This window comes from Oryctolagus cuniculus, chromosome 21 (assembly GCF_964237555.1).
Source record: "Oryctolagus cuniculus chromosome 21, mOryCun1.1, whole genome shotgun sequence".
Lineage (NCBI taxonomy): Eukaryota > Metazoa > Chordata > Mammalia > Lagomorpha > Leporidae > Oryctolagus > Oryctolagus cuniculus.
Window position 1 is genome coordinate 9,708,657 of NC_091452.1, and position 21,105 is coordinate 9,729,761.

Consider the following 21,105-nt stretch of genomic DNA (forward strand, 5'->3'; position numbering starts at 1 on the left):
AATCTAAAAAAATCTTTAAGAGTAGTTATTATCCTTTGAAAAATACCACAGTATATACATGATACTTATTTACTGCTTCACAACCCTTAAACTAACATGTACGAATTCGTGTTAGCTTCTTGCTTCAATTTTCTGTTCCCTTCTATTTGTCACTGATGACTAGAGTTTTTCACTTTGATGTCTTCAGACCCAAACCGCCTGCTTTGTGACTGCATTTCTGGGAATTTAAAGTTTTTCTGGGGACCAGGGCTGTGGCATAGCGAGTAAAGCTGCCACCTGCAGTACCGGCATCTCATTGGAAGTGGCTGCTCCACTTCTGATCCAGCTCTCTGCTATGGCCTGGGAAAGCAGTAGAAGATGGTCCAACTCCTTTGGTCCCTGCACCCACGTAGGAGACCTGGAAGAAGCTCCTGGCTCCTGGCTTTGGATCAGCTCAGCTCCAGCTGTTGTGGCCATTTGGGGAGTGAACCAGCAGATAGAAGATCTCTCTCTCTCTCTCTCTCTCTCTCTCTGCCTCTGCCTGCCTCTCTGTAACTGCCTTTCAAATGAATAAATTTTTTTTTGACAGGCAGAGTGGATAGTGAGAGAGAGAGACAGAGAGAAAGGTCTTCCTTTGCCGTTGGTTCACCCTCCAATGGCCGCCATGGCTGGTACGCTGTGGCAGGTGCACCACGCTGATCCAAAGGCAGGAGCCAGGTACTTATCCTGGTCTCCCATGGGGTGCAGGGCCTAAGCACTTGGGCCATCCTCCACTGCCTTCCCGGGCCACAGCAGAGAGCTGGCCTGGAAGAGGGGCAACCGGGACAGAATCCGGCGCCCCGACCAGGACTAGAACCCGGTGTTCCGGTGCCACGAGGTGGAGGATTAGCCTACTGAGCCGCGGCGCCGGCCTAAATAAATAAAATTTTTTTAAAGGAACGCTTTTCTGGCTCTGGTTGACTGAGGATACAAACACAATAATCACATTCTGCTGAAGGCCTCAGAACTTTTTTTTAAAAAAGATTTATTTATTTAGTTAGTTAGTTATTTGAAACAGTTACATAGAGGGAGAAGGAGAGGCAGAGAGAGAGGAGAGAGGTCCTCTATCTGCTGGCTCACTCCTCAACTGGTCGCAATGGCTGGAGCTGCACCGATCCAAAGGCAGGAGCCAGGAGCCTCTTTTGGGTCTCCCGTGTGGGTGTAGGGGCCCAAGGACTTGGGCCATCTTCCACTGCTTTCCCAGGCCACAGCAGAGAGCTGGATGGGAAGTGGAGCAGCTGGGACTTGAACCAGTGCCATACAGCAGTAGTAGCTCCTGCTGCTACTCCACAGCACCGGCCCCATGGCCTCAGAACTTTCAGTGGAACCCTCAGACCACAGTGTGTGCAGACAGACCCTGCTGCCCAAACGTGTGACTTCCAGGCTTGTCTGCTTTCCATACAGACTGAAGATGAAGGAAAGAGCCCAACAGGCTGCATTTGCTGCCAGTTTAGGATTATTCACCAAGAAGGTCTGTAACATTCTCAACCAGGAGTAGGGAACATCTGGCCCGTGGGCCATATAAGGACCGCAAAATCATTTGGCCTGGCCTTGCCAAGGCAACCTCAGGGAGGACTGGAAATTCAATCTATAGAAGGCTTACATAGAAGTTGGTAATACTGCGTGGCTGGCAGGTCATAAATATCCAAATGGCCCATTGCCAGAGGGAGGACTCCCCAGCCTTGGTGGACGTTGTTCTTGGCTGAGAGTGGGAATGGCAGCAGCTTTTCTGGAATGGCTACTGCAGAGCTGATCACCTGAACCCCTCGTCATTCACCTACTACATAGCCCCCAAAACACCTGCTGCTGAACTAAAAGTATAACTCGACTCCCTCTTGTGTTTCATTGTGGTATTGCAACACTTAAAATTTGTTAGCTGGGCCAAACACAACCAATATGTTGGTTACAAAGTAAACATTTGAACAAATTAGTTTTATTTGTTACTTAATTTCATTTTATTTGAAAGGCACACACACACACACACACAGATAGAAAAAAGATCTTCTATCTACTTTTCCAAATACTCAGGAACTGGGCCAGATGAACCCAGAAGCCTGGAACTCAGTTCAGGTCTCTGATGTGGGTGGCAGGGGCCCAGCTTCACAAACCATCTGCTGCCTCCCAGGGTGTGCATTAGCAGCAAGCTATGGAAGTGGCGCCAAGACTCGAACCCAGGTGCTTTATATGGAATGTGGGTGTCGACTGCACCAAATACCCACTCCTAAATATTATCATTAGCACCTGGTCTTGCTCTATAGAAAATGCTGTTACGTGGGGCTGGCACTGTGGTGCAGTGGGTTAAAGCTCCGGCCTGCAGCGCCTGCTTGGAAGCATTGTTTTTGGTACTCCCCCCCCCCCCAACCTAACTCCAAAACACACAAAATGCTGGAAACTAAACAAAGTCAGGGATGGCATCTGGGGCAGCAGTTAAGGTGCCACGCAGAGAGTGGGCTTTGTGGCACAGCAGGTTAAGCCACCCCCTGAGACGCTGGTATCCCGTTCTGCAGTGCCTGGGATGGAATCCCCCTCAGCTTCCCACCCGGCTTCCTGCTCTCATGCATCCTGGGAGGTAGCATGTGATGACCCAAGGTCTTGGGTACCTGTCACCCACGCAGAAGGCCCAGATGGAGTTCCATGCCCCTGGCTTCAGATTAGTCCAGCCTTGGCTTCTGTGGGAATTTGAGGAGCGATCTAGTGGATGGAAGACCTGTTAGCTTTCTCTCTCTCTCTCTCGACCCCTTTATATATATTTCTGCCTTTCAAATACATAAAAAATAATAAATTTCAAAGATGGAGAAGACAATAGCTTTGTTTTTTTATTTTTTTATTTTTTGACAGGCAGAGTGGACAGTGAGAGAGAGAGACAGAGAGAAAGGTCTTCCTTTGCCATTGGTTCACCCTCCAATGGCCGCCGCGGCCGGCGCGCTGCGGCCGGCGCACCGCGCTGATCCGATGGCAGGAGCCAGGAGCCAGGTGCTTTTCCTGGTCTCCCATGGGGTGCAGGGCCCAAGCACCTGGGCCATCCTCCACTGCACTCCCTGGCCACAGCAGAGAGCTGGCCTGGAAGAGGGGCAACCGGGACAGAATCTGGCGCCCCAACCGGGACTAGAACCTGGTGTGCCGGCGCCGCTAGGCGGAGGATTAGCCTATTGAGCCGCGGCACCGGCCCAATAGCTTTGTTTTAAAAGGAGTTCATAATCTCGAGTAAGAGACAGAAAGGCCAACCAACAATGATATTGAAATGTGTTAGGGGCCGGCGCAGTGGCACAGCGCGTTAAAGTCTGGCCTGAAGCGCCGGCATCCCATATGGGCGCTGGTTTGAGAGTCGGCTGCTCCACTTCTGATCTGGCTCACTGCTATGGCCTGGGAAAGCAGTAGAAGATGGCCCAAGTCCTTGGGTCCCTGCACCTGCACAGGAGACCTGGAAGAAGCTCCTGGCTCCTGGCTTTAGGTTGACCCAGCTCCAGCCGTTGCGGTCATCTGGGGAGTGAACCAGCGGATGGAAGACCTCTCTCTTTCTGCCTCTCCTTCTCTCTCTGTGCAACTCTGACTTTCAAATAAATAAATAAATTTTTAAAAAATGTGTTAGACACTGAAAGAGCTATGAGCAGGAACCTCGGGCACATACAAGGGGAACTCTGGCTTATTCTCAGACCATTTCTGGGCAGAACTGTCTGACCTGGGGCTGACTTTTGCCTAACACAGAGCTTTCCAGATGGAAAAAGCTTTGAAGAGTATTCCAGGCTGAAGGAATGAATTTCTGCAAGGCAAGGACATAAGACACAGCAAGCAGCCTTGGGAACTGTTGTTTGGGTACTAACTCAGGATGGACCATGAAGGATTTCAACGCCATGACAAAGGCTTCCAACCTCCTTCTTGGAAGACGGGGGTGACTCTCTGTAACTACTTTTCAAATCAATAAATAAATCTCATAAAAGGTTTGTAGAAATGTGCATTGTTTTTAAAGATTTATTTATTTGAAAGGCAAAGTGACAGAAAGGGAGAGAGATCCTCCATTTGCTGGTTCACGCCCCAAATGGCTGCAAGGGCTATGGGCTGGGCCAGGCTTAAGCCGGGAGGCAGGAGCTCCATCTTGGTCTCCTATGTGGATGGTAAAGTCTCAAGTACATGAGCCATTATCTGCTGCCTCCCAGGCCCATTAGGAAGGGAGCTGGATCAGAAACAGCAGCCAGGCCACAAATCAGGACCTGCATGTGGGATGTTGGTTGCATAAGTGGCAGTTTAATTTCTGTGTCATGACACTGGTCCTGCTTTTTTTTTTTCCCCATATTGAATAGATATTTATTTCAGGACATGCCATGTCAAAATAAAAAGAGTCAATCATTGGCTTTTTTTTTTTTTTTTTTTTGGACAGGCAGAGTTAGAGAGAGTTATAGACAGTGAGAGAGAGACAGAGAGAAAGGTCTTCCTGCTGTTGGTTCACTCCCCTAATGGCCGCTATGGCCGGCGCTGCGCCGATTCGAAGCCAGGAGCCAGGTGCTTCCTCCTGGTCTCCCATGGGGTGCAGGGCCCAAGCACTTGGGCCATCCTCCACTGCTTTCCCAGGCCATAGCAGAGAGCTGGATCGGAAGTGGAGCACCTGGGACTCCAACCGGCGCCCATATGGGATGCTGGCACTGCAAATGGTGGCGTTACCTGCTATGCCACAGTGCCGCTCCTCCCCCCCCACTTGTTTTTTAAAATTTTATTTTCTTGGGGCTGGTGCCATGGCTCACTTGGTTAATCCTCCGCCTATAGCACCAGCATCCCATATGGGTGCCGGATTCTGACCCGGTTGCTCCTCTTCCAGTCCAGCTCTCTGCTATGGTCCGGGGGAGGCAGTGGAGGATGGCCCAAGTGCCTTTTTTTTTTTTTTTTAAGATTTTATTTATTTATTTGAGAGGTAGAGGTACAGATAGTGAGAGGAAGAGACAGAGAGAAAGGTCTTCCGTCCATTGGTTCACTCTCCAAATGGTTGCAATGGCCAGAGCTGTGCTGATCGGAAGCCAGGAGCCAGGAGCCTCCCCTGGATCTCCCATGTGGGTGCAGGGGCCCAAGGACTCGGGCCATCCTCTATTGCTATCCCAGGCCACAGCAGAGAGCTGGATTGGAAGAGGAGCAGCCGGGACTAGAACTGGTGCCCATATGGGATGCCGGAGCCACAGGCGGAGGGTTAACCTACTGGGCCACGGCGCCGGCCCCTTTAAAATTTTATTTTCCCTGAACTCTTTGAAGTACCCTCCTGTGTTATTTTCCTCCCCTGCTGCAAATCTTAAATAAATGAATCTCCACGTTATTGAGTAAAAGCCTCAGCTGCTTCAATAGCCTGGAGGATCGATGCTATCTCTACCCTTTTCTAGTCTTGCTTCCTGATACTCCCCCCACCCCCTATCGTCAGAGACCTCCTAATGCAGGAGGCAGGGGTGGCATTTGGCTCAGCTGTTAAGTCACTGCTTTGCATGCCCGGCATTCCGTGTCAGAGTGCCTGGTTTGTGGGAGTCCTGGTTTCTCTGCTTCTGATCCAGCTTCCTGCTGATGTGCACGCTGGGAGGCAGCAGTGGATGGCTCACGGGCTTGGGTCCCTGCCACGCACCTGGGAGACCCAGACGGATGTCACAGCTCCTGGCTTCAGCTTGGTCCAGGTCCAGCTGTTGTGGACATTTGAGGAGTGAACCAGAAGATGAGAATTCTCTCTTTCAAATAAAATGCAAATAAATAAGCATTTAAAAATTCAGGCAGCAGCCTCCTGCCCCAGGACTTTTGCACTGGCCTCTCCCTGTGTTTGAAGTGCTACCCCACACGCTGCTGCTTCATCAGAGCATCACTCAAACTGCATCTTGTCAGGGAGGCCTTCCCCCACTACTCAATTTAAAGTGGTAATATAAAAATAAGGAAAGAAAGACGGTGGTAATACACTCGTCCCTCCCACGTCTGGGATATTGCTTGGTTCCAACTATTCACAGTCAACTTGGTGCAAAAATCTCACAAGGAAAATTCCAGAAATAAACAACTGCTAAGTTTGCTAATTGTGTTGCAATGCACACTGCAGGGTTTGTGTTCAAGAACACAAGTAACAGCCCCAAGGTGCAACCAGCAATCGGACAAGCCAAAGAAAAGCCAGGAAGTGCTTCTTTGAAGGGAAAAGGTGAACATTTTCAACGCAAGGAAAATAATTGCACGCTTATAGGTGGGCTTTTGATGTAGCAGTTAAGACATTGCTTGGAACACCTACATCACATATCCGAGCGTCTGGGCTCGCTCCAACCTCCCTCTACCTCCAATCCGGCTTCCCGCTAATGCACACCCTGGGAGGCAGCAGCTTGGGTCCCCATCCCCCACGTGGGAGACCAGGATTGAAGTAGGCCTGGCTGTTGCAGGCATTTGGGGAGTGAACCAGCGGGGACAAGATCTGCCTCTCTGCCTTTCAGATAAATGAGAAAACAAAACCAAAAACACAGAACTTGTAGGCTGAGGTTGCTAAGATCTAACAGTGAAGAAGGAAAACGGAATTCATTGTAGTTTTGCTGTCACTCCTCTAACTGCAGAAGGTGGTATGGCCACGTAGCACAAGTGCTAAGAAAAAGCACCCAATGTGCGGGTGATCGGCTTGAACACAAAGTGTCTTCTGGGGCCGCTGCTTGCGATGCTTCTGCTCTGCGGCCAATCCGGCTCCCTGCTAATGCGCCTGGGAAAGCAGGGGAGGATGGCTGGGGAGGTGGGGTTCTGCCACCCCCGTGAGGGACCCCCAGGGAGCTCCGGGCGCCTGGCTTCCCCATGGCTGTCGCAGGTATTGGGCGGGGTGAGGGGGAGTGAACTGGCAGATAGATTTCTCTGTCACTCTGCCTTTCAAATAATAAATAAATAAATATCTCAGAAAAAAAAGAAAATGCCTTCTGATTGATGGCACTGTGTTGTACCAAAAAGCGCTGCGCTCACACAACAGCTTACGTTCATTAACTTTTTTTTATTGTGGTTAAACACATGAAACTTCATCATGTATGTACACGCGCAGAGTGTGGTTCGGGCACCCTGGGGGTCGTGGAGTTGAGCTCCACGCGGCCTTCCGCGTTTACAAACAGCACACAGACGTCTTTATAACCTAGCACGCACACCAGAATTCCTCTGCATTGTTGACTGTTTCCAGATCAGGGCTTTTCGGACTTTTGGTTCACGAAGCCACGGTTTAAACCAGGGCTCAGCAGACGGAAAACACTCATCAGAAACGACTGCAACGCAGCTTGTGCCGCCAGACGGGCGCACGCCTGCCTGTTTTCCACGGTGAATCTTCACGGTAACGCCATGAAGAACGCATAGCCCTTCTTCACGCAAACGAAGGCATGGGGGGACGCTGGAGCTCGGAGAGACCACGTAGCTTTTGCAGCTTGCAGAGCCAACGAGAGGGGCGGCGACGCGGGGAGGGAGACGAACAGAACTCGGCTCGGCGTCTATGCGGCGACGGAAACTGACACGGCGTGGGCGGGCGCGATTGCGAACGCGCGCGGTGGCGGCTCCCGCGAGCCCCGAGACGCAGTCAGCGACCGCCTCTCGCTCGCAGCCGACGGGAAGCAGGAAGTGGCGGCGGGCGTCGCACGGATGACGTCACCGAGGCGCCGGCGGCGAAGGGCGGGGGAGGAGGCGGAGCCAGCCGGGCTTGGGGGGCGGCTGCACAGTGTCCGGGATCCCCCAGGCCTGGAGGGGGGTCTGCGCGCGGCCGGCTGGCTCTGCCCCACGTCCGGTCCCGAGCGGGCCTCCCTCGGGCCAGCCCGATGTGACCGGGCCCTGCGGAGCCTGAGCAAGGAGCGGGTCCGTCGCGGAGCCGGAGGGCGGGAGGAACATGACATCGCGGAGGTGAGGAGCCCCGAGGGGCCCCGGCGCGGGCCTGGGCCGGGCCCCCGCCGCCTCCGCCCAGCCGCGCCCGGGAGGGGGGCGTCCCGGCCGGGCCTCGGACCCCGGTCCCGGGCGAGGGGGACGGGGAGGGCAGGGTGGCTCCGGACCCCCTCGCCGCCCCCAGCCCGGGGCCCCAGCGCACCCCCACCCTCGGGTCCCCATTCATTTCCTGCCTCCCCGAGTTCCGGCTCCAGCGGCCCGGGGATGCCCGTCCGGCCGGGAGCAGGTAGAGGCGCCCGGAGAGCCGCGGCCGCCAGCGGCCCGGCTCGGCGCCGCATTCCTGACCCATTGCCTCATGAGAATTGCCTCATGGTGATTCCGAAATAACCCCGCTCTCCGGGGGAGGCTCCTGGGGCCCCGGGCGCCGCTGGGCACTCGCCGCCCCGGGGCCGCGCCGCCACTCGCGCGCCTCGGGGTGGGGTGGGGGGCTCCACTCAGGACCCCTGACCCTTGCATGTGCCCCTTTGCATCGCCTTCTCCCCCCCTCCGCCCCTCACGTGCCAGAAGTGGAAAAACTGACTGTGTGTGCAGCCGCTACGAGTATTTCCTTCCTCTGCGATCCTCGCTCTGGGAGATGGGCGGGAAGGGAGCTGGATCTCGCTACAACCTGGAAAACCAGGACCCATTTCACGGATGTGAAAACCGAGGCCCCGCAGGAGCGTGCGGGTCAGCAGGAAGGGGGAGTTTGCACGAACTAACGTTGACTCGCTTTGAGTCCAGACGCAGCCTTTTGAACTCCAGCAGTCCGCTGAGGTCGGTCCAGCTACCCCCGCTGTAAAAAAGCAGAAATCTGCGTTGCCTCCCACCGCTCAGTAAATGGTGGAGCCCGAGTCCAGTGCGGATCGCCGAGTTGCTATTATTTTATAACCGTCACGGGTCGTTTTTGCTGTTAAACAGTAGCGTGACCCGTGGTTCTCAGATAATGAGGCTGCTATTCTGCATCACTGCTCGTTGCTTGGGACTCACACATAAGACCTTTGTCTGTGCTTGCCCGTGGTTGTTCTGCGAGGGTCACCGTCCCAGGCATTGGAGAAGCGCTTTCAGGGGGTCGGGGCTGTTTGAACGAGAGATGCTTTCGGAATATTAGGAATGTCTGCTCGAGACGCACACACCTGCATGCATGCCATTCGTGCACGGACCTGGAGCAAAAGAGGGCAGGAAACGGAAAAGTGAAACTCGTGAGTGAGTGAGTGAGTGAGGGGGACAGGTCTGTCGGCAGGTGCTCCCAGACCGGGGGTGTCTAACTGCATGCTGCAGAACAGTGTGCGGCCCCAAACGTTCCACTTCTTTAGGGAGCTCCCACATGAAACAGTTGTCTGTTCTCTGATCTGTCAGGTAGTCATTGAGCCTTTTGTTCCTTGTGTCTGCTCTTTCAGACAAGTAAGGATCTGCTGCGTTGGGGGACAGAAAGACTTGGGGGCTGGGGCAGGGAAAGGGGCTGAGTCCCAGTAGACCCTGCATTGTGCTGCTTGTTAGTTTAGAAACGGGGAAGTGTGGGCATTGCCAAAGCAGCAAACGGTTGAAGTGACATTTGACATTTTTTTTTTTAAATGAGTGAAAGGAAGAGTGAGCTAGAGAGAGATGGGTTTTCCATCCTTGGGTTTACTCCCCAAATGCCCACGATAGCAGGGCTGACTGACCCCAAGTCGGGAGTCCAGAACTCGTTCCAGGTCACCACAGGACTCAAGCACTTGAACCACCATCCACTGCCTCCCGGGATGCACACTAGCAGGAAGCTGGGATCAGAGGCAGAGCCGGAATTCGAACCCAGGTTCTCCAGCATGGGATGCAGGCATCTTACTCACTGTGCCAAACACACTCCCAAGGTGGCGGTTTGAAACAGAGTGATTCCTTCTGCCTTCTGGCCCTGGTATTTCTGACTTGCTATTGTAGAAAAGAAGTGGGCGCCACCTAAAAGTCAGGGTCTGAACAAAACACACTTAGTTGGAAATTGTTGCTTTTTAGATTGTGAGTCAAGTTTTGGATTTTTAACCAGCTTTATTGAGGCATCCATGATGTGAGATAAATTACATATTGTTAAGTGTGTCTTCCCAAACTATTGATGTGTGTATCCACTTGGGACGTCATCACCACGTCAAGATAATGGACGTATCCATAACCCCTGTGAGGTTTCCTTGTGCTCTTTATAATCCCTTCTTAGGTCTTAGGCAGTCACTGTTCTGCTTCCTGTCACTGTGTGCGAGTGTGCATCTCCTAGGATTTTATATAAATGTCCTTCGTGTGTCCTCCTCTTTGGTGTGGCTTCTCACCCTCAGACAGGTATGCTGAGATTCGTCCATGTTACAGTGTGTCCCATAGTTCCAGAATTTTTATTGCTTAGTTGTAGAGTGTCCCGTTGTGTGGATACACTGCAGTTTGCTTATCCACTCTCCTGTTGATGGACACTTGACTGTTTGGCTGTCACAAATAAGAGTCTTAGAATTCTCACACACAGGTGTTCATACGGACGTGTGCCCGCAAGTGGAATGGCTGGATCATTTAGCAGAGGTTTATTGAATGCATTCAGAAATTGCCAAACTGTTTTTCAAAGTGGTAATGTCATTTTATATTTCTACTACCATTATATGAGAGTTACAGTTCCTCCACAGCCATGCCAACACTTAGTATGGTCAGCCTTTAATTTTAGCCGTTTTAGTGGAAGTGTTGTGGTATCTCACTGTAGTTTTAGTTTGTGTATTTTCCCTGACGACTAGTTACACGGATCATCCTCTCTTGCACTTATTTGCCATCTGCATGTGTTCTTTGATGATGTGTCCAGATCTCTTTTTATTTCATTATTTGTTTTCTTATTATTGAGTTCTTTATATAATCTCTATGCTTGTCCTTTATCAGAATTGCAGATAAATTTTCCTAGTCCATGGCTTGTCTTTTCATTTTCTTAATAGCATGAGGTTTTTTTGGGGGGCAGCGCTCTGGTGTAGCAGGTAAAGCCATCGCCTTGCAGTACCAACATCCCATAGGGGTGCTGGTTCAAGTCCCGGCTGCTCCACTTCCAATCCAGTTCCTGCTAATGTGCCTGGGAAGGCAGTGGAAGATGGCTCAAGTCCTTGGGCCCCGGCACCCACATGGGAGACCCAGAAGGAGCTTCTGGCTCCTGGTTTCAGATCAGCCCAGCTCTGGCCGTTGCGGCCATCTGGGGAGTGAACCAGCAGATGGGAGGACCTCTCTCTCTGCCTCTCTGTAACCCTGGTTCTCAAATAAGGAAATCTTAAAAAAAAAAATAGTATGAGCTTTTTAATTTTGATGAAGTCCAGTTTATTTTTTTCTAATGCTATGCTTTTGGTATTATTTCTGAGAAATCTTTGCTTGACCCAAGGCCTCAAATGTTTTCTCTTTTGTCTTCCACAAGTTTCACAGTTTTAGGCTACCCATTCACTTTGAATATATCTTTGTGTATTACGTGAGATGTGGCTTTGGCTGGGCCCTGCTGCAGCCAGGAGCCCCATATTCCACATGGGTGGAAGGGACCCAGGCACTTGGGCCATCGCCTGCTGTCTTCCCAGGCGCATGACACGAAGTTGGATTGGAAGTGGAGGAGCTGGGACTTGAACCAGCACTCTGGTAAGGGACGTGGGCGTCCCGAGCCCAGGCTTAATCTGCTGTGCGGTAGCACCTACACCGGCAGCACCATTCGCTGAAAAGGCCGCGTGGGGCCACTGGATTTGCATCTCCGTTGAAAAGCACTTGTCTGCTGACGTGTGGGTCTCTTTGTGGACTCTATTCCATTTTGGTCTTGATTATTGTAGCTTTGTAGTAAGTCTTGAACTCAGTGGTATTTTCCAAGTTTGTTCTTTTTTTCAATTACTTTTATCTTGGTATTCGTTCATTCAATAAGTAGTTATTGAATCTGGCAGAGTAAAGCAGTAAGATGGTGAGGATTGCTGTTGGCATGGCTGAGAAAGCAGGGGTGGACATTCACAAATAAGACGATTTCAGGTAGTACTAAGCAGTAGGGGGAAAATGCAGTGGGTTTTGATAGGTGGTTAAGGGGAGGTCTCTCTGAGGGTGTGATCATCTGGGCTGACGCTTCAGTGACAAGTATTCCAGACTTTGTTTTGTGTAATTATCAAAAATCATTCCTTTAGATTAATATCTTTAGGGTTCAGAGTTTTGTATGCATTCAGTAATTAAAATATTCATCAAAAGGGCACGCATTTGGAGCAGCACTGCCACCTGGGATGCCTGCATCTCATACTGCAGTGTCTGGGTTCAAGTTCTGGCCCCGTTTTCAGTTCCAGCTTCCTGCTAATGTGCACCCTGAAAGGCAGCGGATGCTGGCTCAAGTCCTTGGGTCCCTGCTACTCATGTGGGAGACAGGAACGGAATTTCTGGCTCTTGGCTTTGGGTCAGCTCAGCCCTGGCTGTTGCAGGCTTTTGGGGGATGTACCAATAAATGGAAGATGTCCCTGTCTCTCTCTGCCTTTCAAACAAAATGAAAATAAATTAATAAGAAACTTTTTAAAAAACTTAATTACAAATAGTGTACATCCCGCGGACTGATACCTCTCAGCACCACAGCTGGGAAACTCGGGCTCCGAGCAGTTAGCTGACTGCCCCCGTAGGTAATTTAGGGTGGACACACTGGATTTAGGTTTTGAGATTGCTCTGTGCTCCACGGTGCCCTCTGAGGGGCGCATCTTTTACTTTTGCTTTGGTTCCTCTGGAAGATATGTGTGATGGCTAGAGCTGGGACGGGCAGCAAACTGAGACTGTTCTCACACTCAGTGCTTTTGGTCTATCTCCTGCAGGTCAAGTACATTTTATCCCAGGCTGTCCCTGGTGGCCATGTTTGTTGATCTCCCATTGGAGTAAATAAACTTGCTTGGCTGAGAAGTAACAGTCTGTGTCTTCCCAGTTGAAGCTGGGTGTCTTTGTTAACGTAGTCCTGATACAAGGCAGGGCTTTTGACCAGAGCTGCTCACTTGAGCTCAGGGAGTGCTGCTGCAGTTCCTTACCCTTCTTGTGCGAGGTCAATGTGGAGACTGTTAGGAGCTGCACATGACCCTGGAACGGCAGAGCCGTCTCCTGTTTGTAATTGTTCCGAGCAGGCCTTGGTGTGCCTTGTGCAGCAACTCCAGAACAAAGGGGACACTGAGCTGATTCCCCTCTCCTTTGGGAAATGCAGACAGCACTGCCTGTCCGAAGCTGACATTTTTAAGGACGAGAAAGGCAAATACTGGCATTTAACACGTTCTGTCGGAGTTGTGGATCACAACCAAGGGTTTGAGGCCCTTGAAATGGAATCAAATGCCCTGAAATGTAGCCCAGTGAATTATGAGGAATTTTGGAGGGTTGTGTGCGTTTAGCAAATGTCCTTAGCATTGGAATATGAAAGATATTATCCATGTTTGCAGGGAGCAATGAATTTAGAGAGGAAGACAGACTTTTATGCCAGTATTGGATGAGTTTGATAATCTACAATTTAAATTTATCAGTGTAGAATAGGCTGTTTGGTATGTGCACACACACACATACACACACTTGCATACTGAACCATATATGCATGAATACATACTGCACGTGTGTATGTATATACGTGTATGTATGTTGGTCTGTCTGTACATACATACGTATGTAAGCACGCACTTCAGAAAGTTGGTGGAAAATGGAATTAAAAGATAAGCTTCTTTTAGTGTGAAGAATTTTTTTTTTTTTTTTTTGACAGGCAGAGTGGACAGTGAGAGAGAGAGACAGAGAGAGAAAGGTCTTCCTTTGCCGTTGGTTCACCCTCCAATGGCCGCCGCTGCAGCCGGCGCACCGCGCTGATCCGATGGCAGGAGCCAGGAGCCAGGTGCTTTTCCTGGTCTCCCATGGGGTGCAGGGCCCAAGTACCTGGGCCATCCTCCACTGCACTCCCGGGCCATAGCAGAGAGCTGGCCTGGAAGAGGGGCAACCGGGACAGAATCCGGAGCCCCGACCGGGACTAGAACCCGGTGTGCCGGCGCCGCAAGGTGGAGGATTAGCCTATTGAGCCACGGCGCCGGCCCTAGTGTGAAGAATTTTGAAACCCATGCATAGGTTTTTTTTTTTTCATAATATACATTTTCCTAAATTTCTTGAAGACCCAGTGTACACACACACATCTACTGTCTTAAAGATGATAGACCATAGGCCAAGTCTTTATTCTTCCATTGACCCACTCTAATGAAGCAAGTATTCATTGTTGATTTCTGTAAGCCGGGCACTGTGCTGGGCATTGGACGCTCCAGGTTTCAGGCAATCACACGTGTGGAAGAGTGGAGGTGGGGGGACTCTCGAATGCTTGAGGAGCAGGAGGGCACATGTGCAGGAGCCACAGTGAGACTGGGAAGGAAGGTGGTACTACACAAGCATTTATTTGTAATAAAGTGAATGTTTTTAAGATTTATTTATTTATTTGAAAGCGTTACAGAGAACCAGAGGCAGAGAGAGAGAGAGAGAGAATGAGAGAGAGAGTTTTCCATCTGCTGGTTCACTCCAGGAGCCAGGAGCTTCTTCCAGGTCTCCCACGAGGGTGCAGGGTCCCAAGGCCTTGGGCCATCTTCTACTGCTTTCCCAGGCCATAGCAAGAGCTGGATCAGAAGGGAAGCAGCCAGGATTCAAGCTGGTGCCCATATGGGATGCTGCGCCACAGCACTGGCCCCTACACAAGGATTCTTAAGGTCTTCAGTGTCATGTGGACCACAGAAAGGAATTTGGATTGTATTTTAAGAGCAGTGCAGAACCATAGAAGGACGTGACTAGGGAAGTGGCATGCGCTGATCTATTTAAAAATCTCTCTCTGGCTGCAGTGAAGGAAGGATTGTGGGAGGCAGAGTGGATTCAGGGAAATCAGACTAGTGATGAGAGCAGCTTTGAACGAGGCAAGCGATCTGCGTACGAGGTTCTGGGTTTGGTTTTCTTTTGTGGCCCTGCCATCAGAACAGAGCTGCCGCCCAGGGACACGCCAGGAGGAGACAGATTTATGAAGACAGAGCTGTCTCCTTCCGTGGAGAAGCTGCTTTCATACCTCTGGAGCCCCTTACAATGCTCATCCTACTGACTGCAAGTCTTCATGACTTACCCTTTTGCTGTGGAGTGTTAAACCTTAATTAGAAAGAAGGACTAGGCTTGTAGTCTGCAGAAAGTTCCAAATTATAAACTTTTCCTCCAAGGACAAAGATGATAATTTTTCTTGAGCAACAGGTACGAATATATGCTCAGTATTGCTTTATATATAGGCAAGAGACTGAAATTAGACTTAAGCATTTTTCATTCATTTTTTTAAAAACATTTATTTATTTATTTATTTATTTGAAAGGCAGAGCCACAGAGAGGCAGCAGTCAAGGCAAGAGAGAGAGAGAGAAAGATAGAGAGAGAAGGTCTTCCATCCACTGGTTTACTCCCCAAAATTTAGCTGGGCCAATCTGATGCCAGGAACCAGGAGCTTCTTCCAGGTCTCCCATGCAGGCTCCGGGGCTCAAGCACTTGGGCCATCTTCCACTGCTTTCCCAGGCCATAGCAGAGAGCTGGATTGGAAGTGGAGCACCTGGAACTGAACCAGCTTTACCCACTACACCACAGCACTGGCACCTCATTTATTTTTTTATTTTTTACATTTTTTAAAAGATTTATTTAATTTATTTGAAAGTCAGAGTTACACACAGAGAGAAGGAGAGGCAGAGAGAGAGAGAGAGAGAGAGAGAGGTAGAGAGGTCTTCCATCCGCTGGTTCACTCCCCAGATGGCTGCAACGGCAGGAGCTGCGCCAATCTGAAGCCAGGAGCCAGGAGCTTCTTCCTGGTTTCCCATGAGGGTGCAGGGGCCCAAGGACTTGTATCATCTTCTACTGCTTTCCCAGGTGATAGCAGAGAGCTGGATTGGAGGTGGAGTAGCCAGGACTCAAACTGGAGCCCATATGGGATGCCGGTACTTCAGGTGGCAACTTTACCTGCTATGCACCGGCCCCCTCGTTTATTTATGAAAGGAAGATGGATGAGGGAGGATTGATCTGTCTTTTGGTTCACACCCCAGATGTCTGCACCACGCCAGAGCCAGGAGCCTGGAACTTCATCCAGGTCTCATGGGGGTGGAAGAGACCCAATACTTGGCTTGTCACCTGCTGCCTCCCAAGAGTCTGCATTAGCAGGAGCCTGGGATCAGGAGTGGAACCAGGACTCATACCCAGGCACTTGATAGGGGATGCGGGTGTCCCAGGTGGTTGTGTTAAATGAAATGAGACTTTGGATCACTAGTTCAAACTCCATTCTTAGTCCAGCAGTCCTTAGAATAAGTTCCCAAAACTCTTAGCCTGCTTGCCTGTTTCCCCACGTCACTGGGGAGGGGGAGGCACAGGTGAAACAAGATATTCAGCTTCATTGTCTTTTGCTTTGTCTCATCAGCAGTTTTCTAACCCCTTGACATCAGTAGGTTCCGAGCCTCACAGAGCAGAGGCCTGGCAGACGCCGCGCTCCCTCGTGAGGGATGGAGACTGTGGCTGAGATTTTCCTACACGCAGTCTGGGTCTGTGAGCTCTTGCTGGCAGGGATTACATCTCATTTCTTGAAGCCCAGTCAGCATACTGCTCCTGTGTAGTAGATCATGATGTCTGGTTCTTTAAAAAATTTTGTTAATAATTCAGAGATGATGTTTAATTCTTTTTTTTTTTTTTTGACAGGCAGAGTGGACAGTGAGAGAGAGAGACAGAGAGAAAGGTCTTCCTTTGCCGTTGGTTCACCCTCCAATGGCCGCCGCGGCCAGCGCACTGCGGCTGGCGCACCGCGCTGATCCGATGGCAGGAGCCAGGAGCCAGGTGCTTTTCCTGGTCTCCCATGGGGTGCAGGGCCCAAGCACCTGGGCCATCCTCCACTGCACTCCCTGGCCACAGCAGAGAGCTGGCCTGGAAGAGGGGCAACCGGGACAGAATCCGGCGCCCCAACTGGGACTAGAACCCGGTGTGCCGGCGCCGCTAGGTGGAGGATTAGCCTATTGAGCCGCGGCGCCGGCCGATGTTTAATTCTTATTTATTCATTTTCATTTTATTTGGAAGAGGTGGTGAGAGAGAGAGAGAGAGAGAGAGAATATTTCAGCCACTGGTTCACTCTCCAACTGCCTGCAATAGCCAGGGCTGGGCCTGTCTGAAGCAGGAGCCAGGAACGCCATCTGGGTCTCGCCTGTGGTGGCAGGGATCCAAGTCCTTGAGCCATCTTCTGCTGTCTCTCAGGGTACGCATCAGCAGGAAGCTGAATCAGAAGTGGGTAGTCGGAACTCAAATCAGGTGCTCTGATACAGGTTATGGACAGCCCAAGGGTGACTTCAGCACTGAGCCCAGCACTCAACCCCTGAAGTCTGTTTTAGACATTGATTTGATGCTGTTTTTCACAAGTGCTGGTATTGTGTGCTTAAGTCTGTTTTTTTTTTTTTTTTTTTTTTTTGACAGGCAGAGTTAGTGAGAGAGACAGAGAGAAAGGTCTTCCTTCCATTGGTTCACCCCCAAAACGGCCACCACAGCCAGCGCACCGTGCTGATCTGAAGCCGGGAGCCAGGTGCTTCCTCCTGGTCTCCCATGCGGGTGCAGGGCCCAAGCACTTGGGCCATCCTCCACTGCCTTCCCAGGCCACAGCAGAGAGCTGGATTGGGAGAGGAGCAACCGGGACTAGAACCCGGGGTTCTGGTGCCGCAGGTGGAGGATTAGCCAAGTGAGCCGTGGCACCAACCGTGTTTAAGTCTTTTTAGGAGGTGGGTGGTACCCACCTGGACCATGTTATGACCTGAGATCCTTCCTCAACAGAGATAATGCCGGAAGAGGGTCAGAGGGAAGGTGTTGCTAGGCTTGGCAGGCGTGGAGTGAGCAAGAGGAGAGTGTTTCCCCTTTCCTCTCCATGTGCCTCTCCTTAGGGTCTTTATGTATCCACGCCCCTCAAACTTGCATTCAGCCAACAGTGGTTTATCAAGTACCTACTGTGTGCATGGTGAGGGCTGAAAGTTTGTCCCTTCTCATTCTGTTGGACTCTCCGTGTTAATCACCTTGTTGGTAAATTCAAATGGAGTCACACTGCCTTGGCCTTGTGCTTCTTTTCAGAGAATGCCGACGTAGTTGCATAGCAGGCTTTGTTCGTGTCTGCTAGGTGGCCAGTGCAGGGTGGAGATGTGTGGAGTCCTTATTCTTTGCCTTGGTGCTTCATATCCCAAGTGCTTATAACCTTTGAGGCCAGCCCTATAAATAAAAATTCCCGTTAATTCCATTCTTCATTATCTTCCCCTACGTAGGTCTTGGAGTTGGAATGCATGCTAACAGCCGCGTACTAATGAGAAAAATGCTACATATCACAGGAATGCCAGTGATTGAAAACACATATTAAACAGATGACTGGAGAAAGGTTTTTCAGTCATTACAAATGCCTTCTGAAGAAATAGCCAAGGAAGGAGAGTTCAGAACATTAAAGCTTAAGCCTATGGGTTATGGAATAGAAATCAAAGTTATTTAGCATAATGCAGAGACAGCCTAAGAGCTATGAAGAAATTAAGTATGTAACAAAGCCATGTAGCTTAAATGACACTTACATCAAAATGGCCTATGTGAAGCTAGCATAATTGTGCATGAGAAATATTTATCGTGCTTAATACACACCAGTGATGATGATAATAATAATAGCAACAGTGGAAACTAATGTTTATTAAGGGCTTATGCTGTCCAGCCTCTGTACTAAATGCTGGTTACTAAGTTTCCCTTGAAAACATAACTCTCATCCATTTGTGCTAATAACAGGATAGCTATAATTATAAGTTGTAAGTGAAATAGTGCAGGTTATTTAATAGAAGGGTAAGGATGATGACTTGCCTTATCTTCCGTTGCTGATCTAGCTGATGGGCGTAGGTGATGCTTACGCAGCCTCACCTTCAGCCTTGGAAACGACTTTTATGGTGTGTCCTGCATCCTCTGTGTCAGCAGAATATTCTAGGAAAGTGTTATTTCTGTAAAATATGCAAAGTGAGAACATGTAGTTACAATAGGACATTATCTGAATTCAGAATCCTGCTGCAAAACTTTTAGAAAAAAATAGCAGAATGTAATGGTTGAAAGTATGATTTTTTTTTTTTAAGATTTTATTTATTTGAGAGGCAGAGTTACAGATAGAGAGAGGTAGACAGAAAGAAGAGTCTTCCATCCGCTGGTTCACTCTCCAAATGGCTGCAATGGCCAGAGCTGGGCTGATCCGAAGCCAGGAGCCAGGTGCTTCTTCCGGGTCTCCCAAGTGAGCGCAGGGGTCCAAGCACTTGGGTCACCTTCCATGGCTTTTCCAGGCCATAGCAGAGAGCTGATCAGAAGAGAAGCAGCCGGGACAAGAACTGGCGCTCATATGGAATGCAATGCTGCAGGCGGAGGCTTAGCCAATTTCACTTTGCTCACAGGCAAATGGCAAACATTCAGTAAATGTAGTTGTAATATTAGATTACTAGGCATGTTTATTGCTTTGAAAAGATATGTGTGTGTGTGTGTGTACGTATATGTGTGTACATGTATGTGTGTAATTGTTTACAGGCCCTTTCAGCACAAAGAGCCAGAAATCTCACACACACACACACACACACACACACACACACATCAAAGTATTTAGAAACCTGTGTGTATGTGTTTATGTATCTGATATATTTGTCTGTGCCTAAGTGCTGTCTATCTCAATGGCGTAATGTAATGGAGCAGTATGGTAGTTGTAATTTTAACCAGCTTTAATGTGTATTAATTTTGTCTTGTTATCAGAGCACAGAGTTATCAGTTCACAATTGCTGAAACAAAGTTTGTAATAAGTGTAGAGAAGTCAACTTTGCAATTTTATAACTTAGAAGGTTTTATTTAAATATAGTAAGGATATAAATCTGTCTTCTCTCCATCCCCATAATCTCCTGCTGTAAATTCTCAGGTCTATCTTACTCTTCCTGTCATCCATTGTTAGTACCTATGACAGCCAGCTCAGGTGTAAGGACGGGTAGCTTCCTGATCATGTAAGTCATGCTGATGACTCAAGCAAATGGACTTACCAGACCTTTTTGAAGCAATTTTGACCTTTTTATTTGGAATTAATTTCAAACTAAGAGAAAAGTTATAAGAATAGTACAAACAATAGCCATCATTTTCTCAAATTCACCAGTGTTAATGTGTTGTCCCATTTTTTATCATTCTTTTTTCTTTTTAAAAATTTAAAGAATATTTTATTTTATTTATTTGAAAGTTAGAGAGAGAGAGAGAAATCTTTCTTCCGCAGGTTCATTCCCCAAATGGCCACAATGGCTGGGGTTGGGCCAGGCTGAAGCCAGGAGCCTTGAACTTCATCCAGGTGTACTACATTGGTGGCAGGGGCCCAAGCACTTGGGCCATCTGCTGCTGCTTTTCCCAGGCCATTAGCAGGGAGCTGGGTCAGAAGCAGAGCAGTTGGGACACGAACCAGTGCCCAAATGGATGCTGGTGTTGTAGGTGGTGGCTTAACTTGCCATTCCATGATGCCGCCCCCGTTCTCTTTCTTACTCTGTAAAATTCTCATATTTTAAATATTTTTCTGAACATTTGAGGGTAAATTGTATACATAATTCAGTGTATATTTTCTGAGGATAAAGTTATTCTCTTTAATTCTTTTTTTTTTTTTAAAGATTTATTTTATTTATTTGAAAGAGAGTTACAGAGAGAGGTGGAGACAGAGAGAAAGAGGTCTTCCATCTGCTGGTTCACTCCCTAGATGGCCGCAACGGCTGGAGCTGTGCCAGTCCAAAGCCAAAAGCCAGGAGCTTCTTCCGGGTCTCCCACGTGGGTGCAGGGGCCCAAGGACTTGGGCCATCTTCTACTACTATCCCAGGCCATAGCAGAGAGCTGGATCAGAAGTGGAGCAGCCGGGTCTCAAACTGGTGCTTCAGCCCAGGGCTTTAATGTGCTATGCCACAGCGCCAGCCCCTCTCTTTAATTCTTAACTTGAGTAAACTTACCACTAACAATACTTTTATTTTTTGTCTTTAAATATTTTTTTTATTTGTTCGAGAGGCAGAGTTACAGACAGGAAGAGACAGAGAGAGAGGTCTTCCATCCTCTGGTTCACTCACCAGTTGGCTGCAATGGCTGGAGCTGGGTGCTTCTTCCGGGTTTCCCAAGTGGGTGCAGGGGTCCAAGCACTTGGGCCCTCTTCCGCTGCTTTCTCAGGCCATAAGCAGAGAGCTGGATTGGAGGAGGAATGG

The 21,105-nt window shown here is 49.5% G+C and overlaps 1 protein-coding gene across 4 annotated transcripts in view; it reads left to right on the forward strand.

Annotated features, from left to right (window-relative positions):
• Nucleotides 1-7,616: 7,616 nt before the first annotated feature.
• Nucleotides 7,617-21,105, forward strand: part of PTPN11 (protein tyrosine phosphatase non-receptor type 11) — a 93,175-nt gene continuing 79,686 nt past the window's right edge. For 2 of the 4 annotated variants that reach the window (XM_008272268.4, XM_008272270.4), the window contains exon 1: nt 7,617-7,866. In XM_008272268.4, the coding sequence (XP_008270490.1) occupies nt 7,853-7,866 (14 nt within the window). In that variant the 5' untranslated portion in view covers nt 7,617-7,852. The remainder of the gene's footprint in view (nt 7,867-21,105) is intronic. The other 2 variants (XM_008272269.4, XM_051826560.2) reach the window with 1 other exon arrangement.